Here is a 19,649-nt window from a genome sequence, read left to right on the forward strand (position 1 = left end):
GTCATATTAACACTTTTGTGTAAAAGTAGCCAAAAATCTTGAGACAGAGAATAAATCAGACGAAGAAAGACAACTCACTTTCGTTATATACAGGGTCTCTTTATATTCATAAATATCTGCGTACAGCGAACGCATGATTCTTCCCCGCCCACACAGACAACCATTACGGTGTTTGCTTGTGTTACCAGTGTTTAGTAACGAAGCAGTCACTCAGTCGTTTACCCACTTTTTGGCCTCCAAAATTAAATGATAATAGCTATTGTAATTTCTTCTTTGTCGCCTCCTCTTTGCCCCTGCCAGTAGCCTCATCTTTCTTCATGTCCTTCGAGTCTTTTCCGATACCGTCCCCCTTAGCGTCCTTTCCATCTTTCGACTCATCCCGTTTTGGCGATGTAACCTTTTCACCCTCTTTCTCAGCGTCCCGGTTTGTAATCTTGTTGTTAATAAGATTGTGTAGTGCGATGACGGATCGAACCTAAGAAAACAAGAGCAAACAAGATTAAATTAAATTTACAGTCATAAGAATATTATTCTCACAAACGCTGGAGGGCCTTGTGGTTACTTCTAAGAGAGTTGCACCTATACACCTATTTAATTAAGCATAAATTCGTAAAAAGGCATAAAACTTATTTATTGTATGGGTTTAACAATAATGCGAATTTATTTCACTTAAATATCGCTAGCAGCTAAATCCTAACCTATAATAAATATACTTGAATAATTTACTATTGATAGAATATGCACCTATGATATCTGGGTGGGAAAGTAAACTTTTGCAGCATGGCTGTTCACGCGTCTTGCGCGAACTTGATACATACCATAGAGGCGAGGTAGACGACGAGCATCTGGTCGTTAGTTTTGACATACAGGCTTTTAACGAACTCATTTGTCGACACGTCAGGCAGTAGGTTAAAAATGTCCTGAAGCTGGTAAATAATCGTGTGGTTTACGGGCAACTGACCGGATACTACATGGTCGAGATACGAACGAATGTCGTCAATCTGTTGATGTAAACCTTTCAAACCCATCAATTGGCTAGTAATGCGTTGACTGAGGGTACCAACTGTTGTGTCCTTGATATCTCTGAGAAGATGTTCTACCCCAACTTCTTCGGCCTCTTCGGCACCGATCTCGCTCGGCACATGCTCAAACGTCTTCGAGGTCGGCGTTCCATCCTGAAACGAGAAGCGCAGAATGTTTCTTAGGGTAGATACATAAGGGGACACATATATTTGTAGAAACACACACTAAGGTTCAGTAATAAGCATTTGAAGACCATCGTTCGTGAACGAATCTATGTAGCATTTAATTCATAATAACAAATGACGCATATAAGACGCAAAGAGACGAAAAAAAAAAGCATAAATAGACGATGACAATTTGTGACATTGTCAGGAAACACAGTCACTGGAAGTTCAGTGGCGAATTGAGTAGGTTTTAAACTGGGCTAACTCACATCATGGACTTCTTCGACGGAGATGTACGCCTCGGTCGGCAATCCGAGATCTTTTGGTTTCGCTCCAATGATAACTAACACTGATAATGGGCAGTAGCGGCGTACCAGTTCGTTGATCGCCACATCATTCTGATGCAGTTTTGGTCCCGTGTGATACCACCCAACAATACGTTCGCGAGCGTTCACCTTTTTAAACATGGCGAACATGTTTTCGAGGTAGTCGTGATCGAGGAACCATACTGATTTGTCGCGTTCATCCTCATCAAAGGGAACTGAGTTAAATTATAGAAAAATGAAGACAGTATATAATGACTTTAGCATAACAGATTAGTTCAAATGGGTTAACATGTCTATCCAATCCAAATTATTTTTATTGATTGCAAAATGTAATAACACTAGTCCACAAGTTTTTCAATATTTTTATCAAGAAACTTATGTGAAGTTTCCTTTGCCAGACCAATGAAACGGCATGGTAACAATATGCCACGGTAATCATTTTGAGCTAACGATGGCCGCATGTTCATTTTTATCATGGTGAGGTACTCAAGAATACGCGTCTTAACCACTCAGCGGATGTGTTAAAATATTATAATGCGATCATTTTACAGCAAGTTAGCATTGGCAGCGTAGAAAATAGTAGAAAACGTGAATAGACAGTCTCCGGCAATTTGAAATTAACTGCAAGCACAAAAAGTAAGAACGTTTGGTATTGATAATAATAGAGATTATATATATCTTATATAAACATCTTATATAGATCTGAATTCATTTATACCGGCAAAGCTGTTTGAAATATCGAGGATTCCCTTTTCTTTCAGCGAGCCAAGGAGAACTCCGACCACTCTCTTCTGATTTCCAATCTTGCCCATGCGATTAAAGTGATCTACGACCGACAAAAGAACCAATGGGTGGACGATTACTTTTGATACTAGCAGCTCATGAGTAGCCGGCTGACAAACACAGGCAACAATATAAATGACAAAAAGACTCAGTTAGTCAGGTTGAGTATCGCGGCTAAGCGTCTTTTAGGCGCATTAGCCTCAATATTTCATTATACATTCATTAAGGTTATATTCTTTTCATCATACGCACATAACCTAGTCAATAATGCCCGATCTTATAAAGACAAACAGTCTTTAGAGGATCTGCAGTATATTCTGAACCGTTGTTATTCTGCGCCACATAACAATCGTTCTCCGAAGCATTATCCTTAATGGTTTAGCATTAAATTGAGGCAACATTAAATTACACGAATTAACATTACAAAAGGTAACATTAAAAATTACATTTGTTATAATTGCATATTTGCATTATTTTGTTTTTACCAATTTATTTATTTATAGTTTTATAATATTTGTTGCCTCTTAAACATATTCATTAAACAAATAAGCCACATATAGTTATAAGCCGTCGTTAATGTTTCCTTTCTTGATCTATAGATAAAATGAATTTTTAACATCGGTAAAATTTGAGCAATTAACGAATTCATGTTTGAAGCACATGTACTATAAGAATCAAGTTCGACAATAATCAAATTCAATGACTCGATTATATAAGTATGTAATGTATCGAAGGCGTTCATGTAGATATTGCCATGGCTGCTTAGTTCAATACAAATCATTCGTCGACTAGCGGATTTGATTAGTTAAAGGAGAGTGATGCTTTTTTGGACAAATAAATTATCTTTTTTATTATACATATACACAGTGAGATGACGCCTTTGCCGGTAAGACCAACAGCATCCGCTATTTGGTAAAAACTAAATGAATTAGTAAAATAATAATTAATCATTAAATTAATTAATAAAAATATTGAAGCGTTTTGGCATTAAATATTACATCATTTGTAATTGAGCCTTGATAAAACAGTACATAGGTAAAAATAAACAATTTACTGGCGGAAATCTAGACGTTAATAAATGTGTGACTATTTAATTACAACGTAGCACTACTAACACGGCTTTTCACTAGAATCTAAACATCAATGAAACAATGTGACTAATTTTATATTTATATTTTACTTAATACATTTTGTCTGACAACAATCTATATAGATCTTACTGCAAATTGTGGTTTAAGCAGAGGAAAGGTAAAACTGTCATAGCTCATCAAATGCACAACACATCGTTAGCAAAATACGAATAAGATAGCTTTTGTTCCACATAAGACCAGATGGCTAACACAAGTTTAAAACAATCAGGGCTGTAAGTTTCGAACGAATAGAAAATCCGTTTCAGCTATCTATTTAGCAACCCATGAGTAACTATACTGCGATTCTGCCGGTCCGAACAAAATCCTTGTTACTGTTAAAGACTAAATTTTTCACTCGATCAGTGTTTAAATTTAACTGTAGCTCAATGCGTATGTTGCATTATACTACACGATCCCAACGCACATGTTTTAAAAATGAGAAAAAGTTATCTAATTTATGCAAAAAAAAACTCAGAAAAATCATTGATGTCAAAAACAGTTTAAAGTATACATTCCGACCACGGTTGGTGTTCGCAAACATGTTTATTGAACCTTAGTAGGTTTTAATAGGATAAACGACTCTTCCGGAATGAGAACATCAGACAGCCACCAACACACTGAACGTGTGTGATTGAAATGAACTTAAGCAATAGCATTGTAGGACCTAAAGTTTCAGTCCTAGTTACGTTTCCTCACCTTCGGAAGATTTTCCTGAGCGCTCGTAGAGGTTGCGACCGCTGCCATATTTCCAAAGGTTTACAAAACTGTCAAAAATATACACACACACACAACTCTCGTTTTCAGCCGTCGCACACAAAAAACCAAAGCTGCCAGTCACTCCCTGTGCACGGTTAATTACAGAAAAAGACTTGGGATCTCATCAAATGGCAACAAATATTCGGAGCGGGTCCAATCTTGGTCCGCGTCTTAGGTGCGAGTCTGGTAGAAGATGCAAACATTCGGACAACTAAACACAACGTCAGCGTTTCGGGAACGGTATTTTTCCTATATGCGTACTCCTGAAAGAGTATACACATGCGTTTACTAGGTTACATAACTTTAACCCAATAAATTCTTCCTAGCAGTCATGTCATGATAATGCATATAATATATGTCAGATACTTAGGGAGGAGCCGTCATCTAAATCTGTCTGCCGCTGGTCACCTCCAGTGTTTATTTACTCGGTGGAGCGCTGATCGCCTGCTTCATGTCCACCGCTGCTAAATTTTGCCGGCTCTCTCCGAAACATTCGGAAATCGTGATTGATGAACTCCTTCGCTCCAATAACATTCTTTCTGCCCGCTATTTCATGACAGTGAATTGATGCAATCCCACTTTTTCTTGGCCCTTTCACTGGCTGTCAAATTACCGACGGCCATTCTTCTGCAACGATTTGTCTATAGCGAATACGCGGCGGGACAACTATAGAACGCCAAGGTATAAAAACATGCCTATCGATGCACCTATAAAGTGTTTGTGACGAAATGTGCGTAATTATTGATATTTAATGTTTTTCCATGACTGAAAGAAACCAGTGGGATGTTTAAGGTCGCCGTTACTGGATACAAATAAATAGAAAAGTTTATTTGAATTTTTGCACTTGCACGTGACAATATACATGTAGGGAAAACTGCCTATCTGTTGTTAGAAAAGCATCCTATAGAAGATTCGAGTGGAGCGTTTTTCAAATGATGGAAAGAACGCCTTTATATAGAAGCGAGCCTAAGTACATTATTTATAATATTGAAAACTACTTGACTGTAAACATGAAATGCTATACTTTCTGCGGTTGAAGATAAGTTTCAAACACCGACTTCGATCAATACAGTCGCCAGTACTGTCGCAGCATTGGGTCAATGGGTAACTGAAGTTGAAAGTACCGTTTTATATATTTTCTACACTTGACATGGAACAGAGCTTCTTTATCTTAACCGCTTAATATAGCGGCCAATTATATGACCTACAAGTAATTAATTTGCTGGCCCTTTTTTTTGCAATGAGCTGCTGTTTTCTGGTCGTAGCTTAAGACTGCTGTTGAGGAACAGTGTAAGCTCTTCGAAACCCTCGGTGGCGGGAATTCACTTAATTGCATTTGTCTAATGTGCGCTTGGTTCGATGTCTGTTATTTCTTGCGGAATTCAGATGACCACTGCCGCGGGTCAGTACGACGTCAAATTGTCCAGTTCCCTGTTTGCCTTCCATCGCCAAACGCATCCTCCGACCGGGGTGGAGTACTCCGTATACTGTCAGTTCTACGGGCCCCACGAGAAGAATCTGGTCATTGCTGGTGGGTCCGTCCTCAAGGTACATTTATCTTCATTATTGCTGCGGGTGCTCGCTGCCGTCATCCGCATCATAGTTGTCAATCGAGTGTTTCGTAATAATCTTATTAATAAAAAAAATTAGCTTTTCAGTAGTTATATACGAAGAGACGTGAGGTGCAAGAAACAAAAAGCTGGTATCAGCGTACGGCTTTGAAAAAAGTATGCTTCTGTATTTTTCCTATTTAGGTATATCGCTTGGTGTATGACGGCGTAACGTCGGGCAATGCAAGCTCCTGCAAGAAAAAGGCCGTCGATAAAAGCTTTACGGAATCTCTGGCTAAATTGGAACATCTACAAACGTTTAACTGCTTTGGAGTCGTCGCAGGCATGGAGCGTATTAAGTTGTCACAGAACAGGGATTCGCTTCTGCTGGTATTTCGTGAATCAAAAGTCAGTCTCGTTGAATACGACCCCTTCAATCACGAACTGAAAACGCTAGCGTTGCGTAGCCTTGAAAAGGACGAGTACAAAGTGCGTAACTTTAACAAGTGAAAATATTCACCATATATATAGCTTCTACCGTCAGACATGTTTTGAACTTTTTAGCAAGCAGGATGCTTATATATGGTTACAAGTCAGTAGATGTTCATCTCGTTGATTTTATAGAATCTATGGTTCTTTTCCTTTCTTTTTAGGATGGCTTTGAGCAGATGGTGAGTGTTCCTCTCATCAAAGTGGATCCGTTAAATCGGTGCGCTGCGGTGCTCGTATATGGTAAACAGCTCGCGATTATACCCTTTGTCAAACGAGACTCAGGGTTAGCTGATCTTGCCGATGTCCCTCCGTCCTTAGGCAGGCAAGGGTCCCAGTTGGGACACGGCGGCCAGTCTAACACCAACATCAGTGGTCAGCTTGATTTTTACACCATTCGACTTCGTGAACTAGATGAAGAAAAAGGTGTAAACAATGTGCACGATATGGCTTTTCTTGATGGATATTATGAGCCCACACTGTTGCTGCTCTACGAGCCCGTTGCCACCTGGGCAGGGTAAGTAATCGGAGCTATGCTACCTAATCATGTTCTTGAAGCAGAATGCCCAACACTTATCATCAGTAACATTCTAAGCAGAGTAGATGTTTCGTTTCTTAAACGCGTCATAGTTATGCTACAGATCTTTCAGCAAAAAGATCTGTCGTTCATGCTATTTCTTTATGGTCTATCTTGTGTCACAGGCGCGTTGCTATTCGACAGGACACTTGCGCAATTATGGCGCTATCTCTCAACGTTTACCAGCGCGTCCATCCGCCGGTATGGTCCTACTGCAATTTACCTTACAACTCGTTCAAGGTACTCCCTGTTCCCAAACCAATTGGGGGCGTCCTAATCGTATCAGTGAACGCCCTTCTCTATCTCAACCAGTCTGTGCCGCCATACGGCGTGTCGTTGAATTCGTTTACGGAAGTTAGCACAGCGTTTCCGCTAAAACAACAACCTGGAATTCGTATCGTATTAGATGCCTGCCGCTGTGAGTTTCTCGCCGATGACCGCATTGTTTTTAGTCTCAAGAACGGTGACATATTTGTGCTTACCTTATTTACCGATGGCATGAGGTCGATTTGTAAATTCATCTTCAATCAGGCAGCTTCTTCCGTGCTCACCACGTGCCTCACATTGTGTGAACCGGGTTACTTGTTTCTTGGTTCGAGGTTAGGCAATTCGTTGCTTCTCAGGTACACTGAAACCGATAAAGTCGAGGGAGAGGAGCCCGAAAGAGATGAACCTGAGACCTCGAAGGTAGAGATTAGTGAGAGTAGTAACGGTGACGGAGAACAGGGCAATGCTCCCGCTTCTGACGGAATGACTGACGATGGCGTCGCTGAAGAAAGCAGAGGCCGGATGAATCCTACAGAAGATGAGCACAGAGATCGTACGGCGCCAGTCATTGAGAACAGTAATAATGATAAAGCTAATGAGAACGCACGTAATAACGAAGACTATGATGACGAACCGGCTGCAAAGAAGCAAAAAATTGGTTCAGACAATATTGACGAATGGGCTGCATCGAACGTCGACTTTATTGAAGACGCATTTGAACTCAAAGTGTATGGCCAGAGCAGTGATGAGCCTCAAAACACGAAGCTTTACAAATTCGAAATGGCGGATGCCCTTCAGAATATTGGACCGATCATCCGTATGGCAATGGGTGAGCCTGCCTTCCAGAGTGGGCTCTCGAATAAAACAGATACCGATGTGGAGATTGCTACCGTCTCAGGTCATGGCCGAAATGGTGCTCTCTGCGTCCTCCAAAGGACAATAAAGCCGCAGGTAATTACGACCTTCGAGTTGCCTGGCTGCGCCGATCTTTGGACAGTTTGTAGTTCAACCACACGGTCAGCGGACTCAGATGAGGGTGCACATCAATTTCTCATCTTGTCAAGAAGCGATTCTACAATGGTAAGCTAACGCCATCCAAAGTGCTCCTCATTATTATTATCCTCGATATTATTATTACTTAATTTGCTCTGTTAATAATGAGTTAAGAAAATGACAGAGGTTATATTTGATTTCATCTATGCATGATCAGCTAGTTTTTGGTTGTATTTTTAGTGAATCAAATGTAAGTTGTGAAAATAAAAATGGTAAATCCTTATATCGGCATGAAATAACATTGCCATGTCATCCTTTGAATAGATTCTCCAAACAGGCCAAGAAATCAACGAACTTGATCATAGCGGATTCTGCACACAGTCTCCGACAATATTCGCTGGCAATCTAGCGGATGGCCGATATGTGATACAGGTGTGCCCTGGAAGTGTGCGGCTCCTCGAAGGGACACGTCAATTACAGCAGGTCCCCATTGATGTTGGAAGTCCCCTGGTAGCCGCTTCACTCGCGGACCCTCATATACTTGTTATGTCCGCAGATGGACTTGTCATCCACTTGACTCTACGAGGAGATGATTCTCGGGGGTAAAAATAACAATTTCCTTAATAATATTGTATTTAGTTATATTTGGCGAAAATTTTTCAGTCGAAATTCAGCGAAAATTTCAAAGGTCAGTCAGGAGCTTTATCTAAATTATGCGTTCTTTAAACAAGCTGCATTCCTACAACTACCTGTGTATTTTTTTAACTGTTCTGTTGCCGTAAATTTGGCTTCAAGATTGATGTATTTATGGCTTAGTATCCTTTTTATTGGTTCCAACTTTCACATAAACGCAGTTGTGTTTCTTTCCAGTTGAATGATCATCGTTTTTCGGTATTTGTATCCTCTTTAAATTATTGTTCTAGGTACAAGCTATCTGTGTTGAAACCTCAGTTTCCTGGTGCCAAATCAAAGATTACGGCTCACTGTATTTACAAGGACATTTCTGGGTTATTCGTCACAAAAAATCTGAAATTGGAAGACATGCACAAGCCAAAGAAAAATTCACGGAACAAGGTGAAGGTTGCGGAGGAGAAAAAGGTCGAAACAAGTGCCGACTTCGGCGACGAGGATGAACTTCTTTATGGAAGCTCTGTTGACATCAAAGACCTTGTAGCTGGAGGCTTAAGTGGGGCACATATCGTTCCATCTGCTCAAGGGAAAGACGAGCTAGGGGATGACGAAGCTGAAGAGAACATCCGAACGATAGCGCCCGCTGATCCGACGTATTGGGTTTTCCTAGCTAGGGAAAATGGGGCCTTAGAAATATACTCACTACCCGATTATAAGCTCTGTTACTTTGTCAAAAACTTCCCGCTAGCGAACAAAGTCCTCCAGAATGCGTCGCTGCTAGGTCAGGCAACTTCAACTGTTGCCGACGTTCAGCTTCCGAAAGTCATGGAAATTTTCATGTGCGCATTAGGTATGCACAGTTCGCGGCCGTTGTTGTTTGCTCGCATTGACTCTGACCTGCACATTTATGAAGTATATCCGTTCTACGAAAAGCAAAAGGAAGGCCATTTGAAGATCCAATTTCGTCGCTTACCTCATGCTGTAAATATGGAACCTCGTCGGGTGTACAAACAAAAAGAGAATGATCCAACATTGACGCTCCGCTGGATTAGACCTTTTCACGACGTTAGCGGCTATAATGGAGTATTTGTGTGTGGAAGACGGCCCTATTGGGTTTTCATGACAGCTAGGGGGGAGCTGCGAGCTCATCCAATGTTAGGTGACGGGCGAATCTATTCGTTCGCGACGTTCCACAACGTAAACTGTTCAAAAGGGTTCCTGTTCTTTAACAAGTACGGCGAACTGCGCATTTGTACTTTACCTACACATCTGTCGTACGATGCACCCTGGCCGACACGTAAAGTTCCATTAAAATGTACACCGCATTTCATTAACTATCACGTCGACTCAAGAACGTACTGTGTCGTGACAAGTACTCAAAAGAAGGCTACGACGCTTCCCAGATTGGCAGGTGAAGATAAAGAATTTGAACCAATTATACGTGAAGGCGGTCGCTTCATAGCCCCGACAGTAGATCGCTTCACGCTCGAGCTGTGGTCGCCCGTGTCGTGGGAAAGTATTCCAAAAACACGAATGGACATGGATGAATGGGAGAAAGTGATGTGTGTGAAAAATGTTATGATTGCGTCAGAAGGCACGACAAGCGGCGAGAAAGGTCTTCTTGCCGTGGGTACCATCTATAATTACGGTGAGGATTGCACTGCAAAAGGACGAATCATACTCCTTGATATCATTGAGGTTGTGCCTGAACCGGGACAACCGCTCACCCGTAGTAAAGTTAAGACGATACTCTCGAAATCACAAAACGCACCAGTTACGGCGTTGTGCTCTGTTAAAGGTCACCTTATGGCTGCCGTAGGTCAGAAGCTATTTCTATTTCAACTCAAGGACAACGACCTTGTCGGAATGGCTTTTCTTGACACTCAAGTGTACATTCTGACCGCCATCTCACTCAAGAGCTTCATTCTCATTGGTGACGTGTACAAGAGCATCACGTTGTTGCGCTACCAGGAAGAATCGAAGACATTTGCCGTTGTCTCTAAGGACACCAAGCCACTGCAAGTATATGCAGTCGAGTACCTCATCGACAGCTCTCAAATGGCTTTCCTGGTAAGCGATTCATTGAGTAACTTAATGGTGTATATGTACCAGCCAGAAAATCGCGAAACACTTGGTGGGCAGCGATTGGTGCGTAGAGGAGATTTCAATATTGGCTCTAGGGTGAACTCGATGTTTCGGATCCGATGTCGGTTAGCCGATATTCCTCGAAGCGAAAGAAGACTGCTGAGCATGGTGGAGACGCGGCATGTCACTGTTTATGGTTCGTAAATTATATAGATTTTCCTAATAGCACGTTGTACGCTCAGGCGAAACATATGCCATTACAAGAAGCATTCAGATAGGAATTGGCCCAGAAACGGCTGAATGTGTTTATGCTACGAGCAACTAGTAGATCTGTTAGAAAGTGGAAAATATCTACTTTTGTCTTTGTACAAGAGGCTTATGTTAAATATTGCCTATATAACAACCACAGTATTTATAACTTTGCTCCAGATGCTTATAGCTATATCGAAATATCTAACAGGAACACGTTACTTTGTAATGGACTTTGAATGAAAGCGGTCATTGGTAATACTAAATAGAGTAAGTGCTGATTTGACTGATAATCTTTGTTTCTTTTGAATTTCGTTCCTTCTTCAGCATCCCTCGATGGTTCCCTTGGCTACCTGTTACCGATTGCAGAGAAGACATATAGACGTTTATTAATGTTACAGAATGTTCTCAACTCGTATGCAAGTCACGTAGCCGGCCTCAATCCAAGAGGTTTCCGTCTTATGCAAAGTGAATTCAAGGAATTAACGAATCCACAGAAGAATGTGATTGATGGCGATCTAATCAACGACTTTATGGTTTGTAATTATACTACATAATGTAAACGTCAGATAGGCTCCAATTATGCGCTTGAACCCAAACTAAACGAAAGCAGAGGTCCATATATATATCACTTAGAAGGCAAACGGCATTCGGTTTGGTTCACTAAAGTATTAGAGATCTGGTTTGATATTCATTGTTTCTAGTTGCTGGTATTTTGATTATAATAATTCGTCTCATTATTTTTCCTACTTCAGGACTTGAATTTCAACGAGAAGGCAGAAGTCGCACGGAAAATAGGTACTACAGTTCACCAAATCCAACTTGACCTTGCGGAAATCGAAGGACTTACGTGTCACTTTTAGGCATCATTATTCATCGCCATCGTAAACAGCCAGTATTCGAAGAGAATTTTCGTCTGTCGAATGCAATGTATGATTTTCCTAATGTACAGTGGTCATTTTGTCGGGTCGGCGAAGGAATGACCAAGATCCCATCTGTATATATTTTCGTAAATAAATTTCGCATGTGTATATACATATATATACATGTTTGATTACTGATTTAATTCGTACTTACTTATCAAGTATTACAGAATAGCGAAGTTACTGTACGGTCATTTCAAGATGGCCTCATATGGAATGTAAAGTCATCATTGAATAAAAATCGTCCCTCAATATACAACCTATTCACTAAGCACTATTACTGAACCTCGTTTGTAACCAGCTAGAGGACGTCTTTCACTCACTGAGCTGGTCGACAGCGAACTATTTACTTATCGCAGAAACAAGTAAATCAAACAGAATGTAACTGACTGGGCTATCAAAACATGAATGCACAAAATGACTTCGTATAAGGCCAACGCTTGCCTGTTCTGCAAGCTCATACCTGCTATATACGTACATGTCTTTTTCATCAGGCATTCTATGACGGGTATAATTTTTGCTTGCTTAATGTTTAATATATATCGATTGTTCCATCTTATAGAACCAGCATAACGTCTGCTGCATAAATCAAACACACGGAGTATCGTTCAAAGCTGACCATTTATTTTTATTCTATAATAGATTTTATTTACTATGTTTTGAAGTATCATTTAAGCTATATACACATTGAAGTTATCACTTCCTATTCGTTAAAAAATTGTCCTTGCTGCTAAGTGCTGCCAGCATTTTTGACATGAAATCCACCTTATTTTTCTGCACCATAACAGATAATTATTGAAAAAGAGAACCTTATGCTTCTTGACTCATATGACTCGTTGGTCGCTTTTAGCAATAATTGTTAGTTCTGCAGTAGGTTTACCTAGCCAGTTTGAATGTCGAAAAATCAATCTAGGCTGTTAGGTGTTATACTTAAAAAGCTGTTTCGTATCATTACCTTTCCACCAGGAGAATCCGTTTTAGCTTGATAGCCTTAAAAGTTGAATAGAACCGGATAAAACAGCGGTGTTCAAACTTCACGGTATCACTGGCGTTGTATTTAGAAAAGTTTAATAGTACCGGTTTGTCAAAGGCCTGCAGGACTCTCAACACAGTTCTGAAAATACAGGTTTTCTAGAAACAGAGCACTACTGATAGAATTATTTTCAAATTGGTCCCCAAGAACAGCTGCGGATGGAGGCTAGACTACAACAGAACGATTAAACCTTGACGCCCTTCAAATTCCTTCGCGGGGTGACTGACCCCAAATGTTCTAAGCAAGACACTGCTTCGCGTGGAAAAATACGCTAAACTTATAATATCCTACAATGCAGCTGTTCCTAACGAGGTGTCTCAACTCATTTTCCGGGAAGTGCTATAAAGTAGCTTTTTGCCCATTTATGTCTATAATAATTGTTTGGATAATATTTGGTAAATATCGGACGATTTGCGCATTGCACTACGCGCACTTTTAGTGATTAAGGATGATATATATGGAAACATCAATTAACTGAATTGGATATATTGTATTTGCTTTAGCTATTTTTTCAACTGTCTGTTTTCTTCTTCTATCTAACAAGCAAATTTGGAATTTTGCGATATCATAAGCAGTCAGAGCGTCAGCTTAGCTCTGCTAGTGGTGATGGGAAATGTGGAAAGAAAATATATTATCTAATTTGAAAGAAGTGTATATTCATCATACAATATTGCTACAAATGGGGTGGCAAATATAGTTCTAATAGATGGGCGTCTACTTAGGGCTTACCTAAACGACATGTTAAACCTGCCAGCGAAAACGCAGCTCGTACACATTTAGTGCTAAGTTCTATGATACCTGTTGGATTTCTAGACAGTTGCCAAAAGTAAAAACAGTCAACGGCCGTAAAAGGCAATGGAATTATCTACGTCACAAAACATCATATTATTGCAATAATTTTTGTCGAATATTTTTACCACTTTTGGTATCATATAGCTCAGTGTAGGGAATAGTTTCGGACATTATGAGTAATGGAGTACAGATGGCATTAACCTTCGTGTCATATATAATGTGGCCCTACTGAGGCACATAATTCTAGCTTCTTGTCTACTGATAGATTCTATATCGAGCTTTTCACCGGAAGTTATAATTTAAACATTTTAGAATCGACATCAAGACCAAGTGGCTACCACCGCTCGAGCTGTGCGGTGAGGAACAGTATTTGCCTACCCTAACCCATAAATATTTAGGATCACGCGGAAAGTCATTCCTTTTTCGTACCTGATCCTCGCTATGCATATTCATGCCCAACGCTACCGGAAGTCGTGCTGCCCAAAATATTTATAATATTTAACCTATTACTCCATCAATACTACACTATGTTATTTTATGAAATATAACCTAAATAAAGTTCAGAGCTGCCCGGTTTAGCTTGCAGCTTCTTTATCACCCTGTCGCATTATTTCCGTCTTGACGCCGTGGCAGTTAACCTTGTTGTCCAGTTGCAGTTTTTTATTGCATTTTTTTTCCACTCTACCTTTTCACTAATTTAGGCGCATTGTTGGAGTCATTTTGACTTTTTTTACCCAGCTTTAATAATTGGGTCAGATTGCGTTAGCGATTTAGTTTGTTCTTAACTTTCCTATTACCCTTAATCAAATATTGCATATCAAACAGCTACCGTTCCACGCGGTTTTCCACGGTACGCCTGTGAGGCGGCTGAGCAATGACATTGAGGGGAAAAACTAAGCAGAAATGTTTTCGCTGAGAACTGACCAGCTAAGCAAAGGGAAAACGACGTGAGATGCTGATGGTTTAGTAGAATCTAGAACGATTGGACGTGATGGTTTTGGGATGGTCGGGTATATTGGAATCAATTGCGAATAAAGGCCTAAACCTACAAGGTTTAGGGTTCAGTACGTAAGATCCCCTGGTGCCAAGCAAATATCATAGCAACTAAAGTCCGGTTTGCATATTAGCAGCCTTATCAAAGATATGCCATTATAATGTTAAGTCGTGTATGCCATTATAATATAAAGTCGTCTTGTGATCTGTAGCAAGTATTGCAATCCTTTGAAAAAAATAATCTTATGCTCACGATTATGCCGTCAGTATGCTATCGATGATTTGTTATCTACCCGGGGTCATTCCGCTATATTAGGAACTCACTGAACTTCCAAAATACTATCCGATTATATAACCGCTTGAGAAAACAAACGAGTGAAGACATCGATATTTCTTTCCAAATCCTGAATTGCAATCAACTTCGCTAAAGATTTCCTCATCTTGCAGATATAACGGTACCAGTATTTATACTGTTTAACTGCGGGTGGTTCCTACGATGACCATTATGCGCTATTCATTATTTTTTCGATTTACCTGTTGATATTATTTGACGTGCACATCATAACCCAAATTTAATGTGCAAATTATGGTATTATATTTGTGGTGTCCCGAAGCGTATCGTTGGTAATTTGGTACAAAATATGAGAGGTAACACGCCTCTATCAAAACTAATCCTTTATTGACGACGTACTTGACGATATAAGCAATCCTCCACAGTTTCGCTGGATTTGATCACTGCAGCAGATCCATAGTGCTCGTTTTGTCTCGCAAAATGTCGCAGCGAGTAGATTTTCACGGGTCAGCTGAAGAATTTATTTATTTCGAACATTTGGAGTGCTCAGGAACAGGTTGGACCAGTTCGCCAAACCAGCGTATTGACAAAAATAAATCTCGCGCAAGTCTAGTCATTTATCTCAAAACAACAAACTCTAAAAGAATCCAGCTTAGCTCAGTAAGCGTACTTTTTAAGTTGTTGCTAGTACGTAAGTTGCTAGCCTAATAACCAGCTAAATAAAACAGGAGCGAATTGGCTAACCTGCTGAACACGCAAGTTGTGGATAGCTGTTGAACTATCCATCTTGGAACTTAAATCATAGACTTGTTATTTTTGATCCCTGATATTTTTTATCGCGCCTCTATGTCACAGCTGTACAGCGCCTGTTCATCTTCTTTCATGTGTTCAAGCAAGACAGGCAGTATGAAATAGGATCTCGAAATATAATCCTAGCAGAATACGGCTTGATTGCCAGGACAGGGCATTGGAAACGTGTAGCATTCGTGATATGTTGTTGTGATCTCGAGACCGGATATAAAAGACAACTTGGGAAAAGTCCCGTCGTCTGTCCGTGTATTGTTAAATTCAGCTACCTATTACGATACGGTTTAAGCAGTAGATGCGCATTACTGGTTCTCCATTCCGTTGTTTGTTTAGCACACTTAAATACGTTGTTGCAGTGTATGTAGCATGTAGTCTTACCTACATTCATATAATAATTGCTTTATGTTTTTCATCTAAAATCGTTACTCCGTCGATACTGTTACCTCGCAAAAGCGAACATTTCATAGAATTTCAATGGTTCGTGTTTTTATTTAGGAAAAACTATCGGTTCTCTATATATCTCCCTTTCCAATGAACAGCACCATCATCGGCGCAATGGGACACTTCTGTTATCATATAGATATCGTAGTGAGATAAACATGAAAGAGACAACTAACTACAACTAAAGACTCTAAAAACCAACAAATGTTACGCATGTTAAAATGAAAAGAACTAGTATGCTCAGCTAAGTAAATAAGAATAAAAATTTAATTACCTGGTTGCTCTTTTTAGAATCATGTCCCGAACGTTTTGTGTTCTGGCTCTTATTGCAGCTCTGCTCGAGGAATCTCCGGTTATTGTCTAAACTGGTTGTTCTCTTCAGAAGGCTGCACGTTTATTCTACATGACCAGCGAGAAGTTAAATAATACTACAGGCATTTTGTTAGAACGGAGCGCTTAGTAATTATAGTTGTGCCATATTGGTGGGATTAATTTGGTAGAAATTTTTGTGCTAGATGAATCTAAGATTAAGGTGCGTTTGAAAAAAATAAATCGATGGCTACCCATATGCTTCTTTTTGCTAGCATAGAGACTTTTAAACGTGGCCGTATATAATTATTATCAATAATCTCAAATTTCAAATTTAAACTATGCTTGAAAACTCAGATCTCCTACAAAATCTAAAATTAATGAGAAACATATATATCAGTGTCAGATAGCCTTGGTTTCTAAAAAGTCTAACCAAATTTGATTATTCTCGATACGATCGATAATATCTAAAGTATAAAACAAATAGTAGAACCTAATCATCAGCTCATATTTTTATTGTGCTATACGTTATAAGTGTTGGGCAAGACACAGATCGATACGGCATTGCAGTTTTTTTGAAGCAGCAAATAAAATCTGTTGCTGAAAAAGACAACGATTCAGCCAGAATAGCCACAACACACTTTCAATACAGGGGCTGGTCCAGATTTCCTCTATGAACATCTGATATAAAAACACAATAATTGACTTCGCCTATATGCACCTAGCCGATGATAAACCTTACGCGACGTACAAATCACCTACCGCACAATAACAATTCAAATCAATAATCATGTGAGTGTTTCCCTAATACTTAGTATAAAGTTTTAGTTGTTTAATCCAAATCATACCCCTGTGTGTTGAAACATTATTCACAGCAGGCCATGCCTAACTCAATACAGTTACAGATAGCGAGAGAATTCTCACACAGTCGGAATTATTGCGCAGCTATAGAACCCGCTTACATAATGGTAGTTAAAATTTTAAAAATAATTTAGCCCTGGCTTAGAATTCTAAACTATGTTTCGAACATTTAAATTATTTAAGGACATAAACCAAGGAGAAATGATTTTGTTTGCCTCCAGTTAGTGTATATATATTCTAAATTCCAAGTTTATTCCTTCTATTTGGTTCGTTTGGGTTAATTCTGCTATTTAATTCAATTTTGCCTATATTACAAGTTGGCGACTTAGCATTAAAGTAGTAAGACGACTCATCACATTTTCAGAAGGCTGTTATATAAGTAATATGTTTCGGGAAACAGTCGAAACAATTGGTTCTTTTTTTTGGCATTAGATAAATAAGCTCTCTTATCTGATCGGGTTCAGCTCAGACGAAATGTTCATGTGACGCAAGATACAATCGAGCATTGTATAATATATACACACAACCGCTATTTTATAAGCTTTCGTAAGTGAAGTCTCGCTCTCGTAAGTTCATTGAACGCAACTGGAAATGTTTCGCTGGTTTCTAACGAACGTATAAAAATGCACGGTTTCACACATTGAATTGGAGAGACGTAAAAATGACAACGTAATATGAAAATATGAAGCGAACGTAGATGTTTTTCGTAGCTGATTATTTCCTAAAAGTGTAGCGAATGGTTAATTTTATTACTAAACCTTAGTAACTTTCAACAAAAGAAGGGTGTGAACATTTACTGGGCCGTATCTGAGTACTAATGAAATCCGAACAGATTTGTAATTACTTTTTTAAACAAGGTTCAATTTGATGAACTCGTAACTCATTCACTTTTAGCTGGCGTCACCAAGCCCTTTACTGACCGCTAGTTCGATTTTTACGTAGACTTATAACTGTGCTTGCCCTTCAATGAATTAGAAAGCTAGCGTTTGAAAGCCATATTTAACTGCTGTGTACAGAGAATTCATAGATGAGCTTGAAGAAAGCTTTTGCTACATTTTGCCTACCAATTCATTTAGTTGAGTGTGTCAACCTAGATTTGATCAGTGTTTGAAATAAATACTGTATGTTTATGTATAGTTGAAAACTTTATAATAAAGTACTCAACTATTATTGAATAATTTTTCAGGAAAACCTTGTAGAACTCGCGTTTTTCTTGTCTTCATTTTCTTAATGCACCCAGCTATTCGTTCCGTATAAACAGGTCTGCGGAATCATCCTTTCCGTGTAGCGTCAAAGACTGCTCTTTGATTACAAGGTTTAGCGGTTACGGGTCTTGCTGAGATTATTTCGAGTTTGTATATACTTATATATATATATATATATATATATATATATATATATATATATATATATATACTTATGAAATGGCGTGGTATTAATATATCATAACAACTATTCGCTAACGCTTAAATAGGAACCAGGAATGGCTGTATGTTCATGATTACCATGGCCACGCACTTAAGCAGATGCGCATTAGCTATCCAGGTCACGCCACCTTCACATTTGTCTTGTTATGAAAGCGATGATGTTTAACAATACGTAAGGAATAGGCGGCTAATAAGCGACTAATATTGTTGCGACGACTGTCATCATAGATTTTTCTGAATTTCAGATATTCGGGCTACGGATTAAGTACCTGCCTTCAGAGGAAGGTACTTAATCCGTAGGATCAGAGGAAAATTGCAAGTACTAAAAAAAAGAGCAAGTACAGTTAATGCAGAGTAGAAATAGGAATCACAATGACATACGTGAAAAAGGTACATAGCAGCTATATTATTGAACGTGTACCTTAGCTCAGTGATAGTCCATAGCAGCCTTGATACCTTACTACTCGTAACTTAGTAGCGTAGTACTAAATACTTAATTGAATATTTACAGCAAACGCTAAATTGCTTCTGTTTACACGCTTTATTGCTGCACAATCTTCTGTGATCTGCCATGTTAAAAATACAATAATACTAGGAAACTCTACAGAATATTTAGATCGTTGAAAAACATTTTCTGAGTGATGTGACGTTATTTTTGTCAAACTATAGCACAGTGACGGGGAGTAACAGGAGATGGGTTAGGTCGGAACGGGAAACGTAGGGAATGAACCACTCTTGTAATAGATCCA

At 39.3% G+C, this 19,649-nt stretch overlaps 2 protein-coding genes across 3 annotated transcripts; one reads left to right on the forward strand and one right to left on the reverse strand.

The window, feature by feature from the left end:
• Positions 1 to 78: 78 nt before the first annotated feature.
• Rpn8 (regulatory particle non-ATPase 8) lies at positions 79 to 4,475 on the reverse strand. Of its 2 annotated transcripts, XM_022809220.2 has the most exons (6): positions 4,123 to 4,475; positions 2,232 to 2,406; positions 2,063 to 2,134; positions 1,457 to 1,728; positions 819 to 1,175; positions 79 to 475 (listed from the first exon to the last, which is right to left on the reverse strand). In XM_022809220.2, the coding sequence occupies exons 1-6, from the start codon at positions 4,168 to 4,170 to the stop codon at positions 257 to 259; spliced, it is 1,143 nt and encodes a 380-aa protein (XP_022664955.1). In that variant the 5' UTR covers positions 4,171 to 4,475; the 3' UTR covers positions 79 to 256. The 2 variants fall into 2 exon arrangements, with proteins under 2 accessions (XP_022664955.1, XP_022664956.1); XM_022809221.2 differs by lacking the exon at positions 2,063 to 2,134 and having other exon boundaries at positions 4,123 to 4,463.
• Positions 4,476 to 4,593: 118 nt separating this feature from the next.
• Cpsf160 (cleavage and polyadenylation specificity factor subunit 1) lies at positions 4,594 to 12,083 on the forward strand. The gene is made up of 9 exons (XM_022809213.2): positions 4,594 to 4,863; positions 5,569 to 5,730; positions 5,937 to 6,221; positions 6,386 to 6,738; positions 6,924 to 8,145; positions 8,383 to 8,660; positions 8,982 to 10,969; positions 11,350 to 11,558; positions 11,778 to 12,083. The coding sequence occupies exons 2-9, from the start codon at positions 5,569 to 5,571 to the stop codon at positions 11,883 to 11,885; spliced, it is 4,605 nt and encodes a 1,534-aa protein (XP_022664948.1). The 5' UTR covers positions 4,594 to 4,863; the 3' UTR covers positions 11,886 to 12,083.
• The last annotated feature ends 7,566 nt before the right edge of the window (positions 12,084 to 19,649 follow it).

Source organism: Varroa destructor, unplaced genomic scaffold, assembly GCF_002443255.2.
Source record: "Varroa destructor unplaced genomic scaffold, Vdes_3.0 BEIS01000005.1, whole genome shotgun sequence".
In the NCBI taxonomy this organism is placed as follows: domain Eukaryota; kingdom Metazoa; phylum Arthropoda; class Arachnida; order Mesostigmata; family Varroidae; genus Varroa; species Varroa destructor.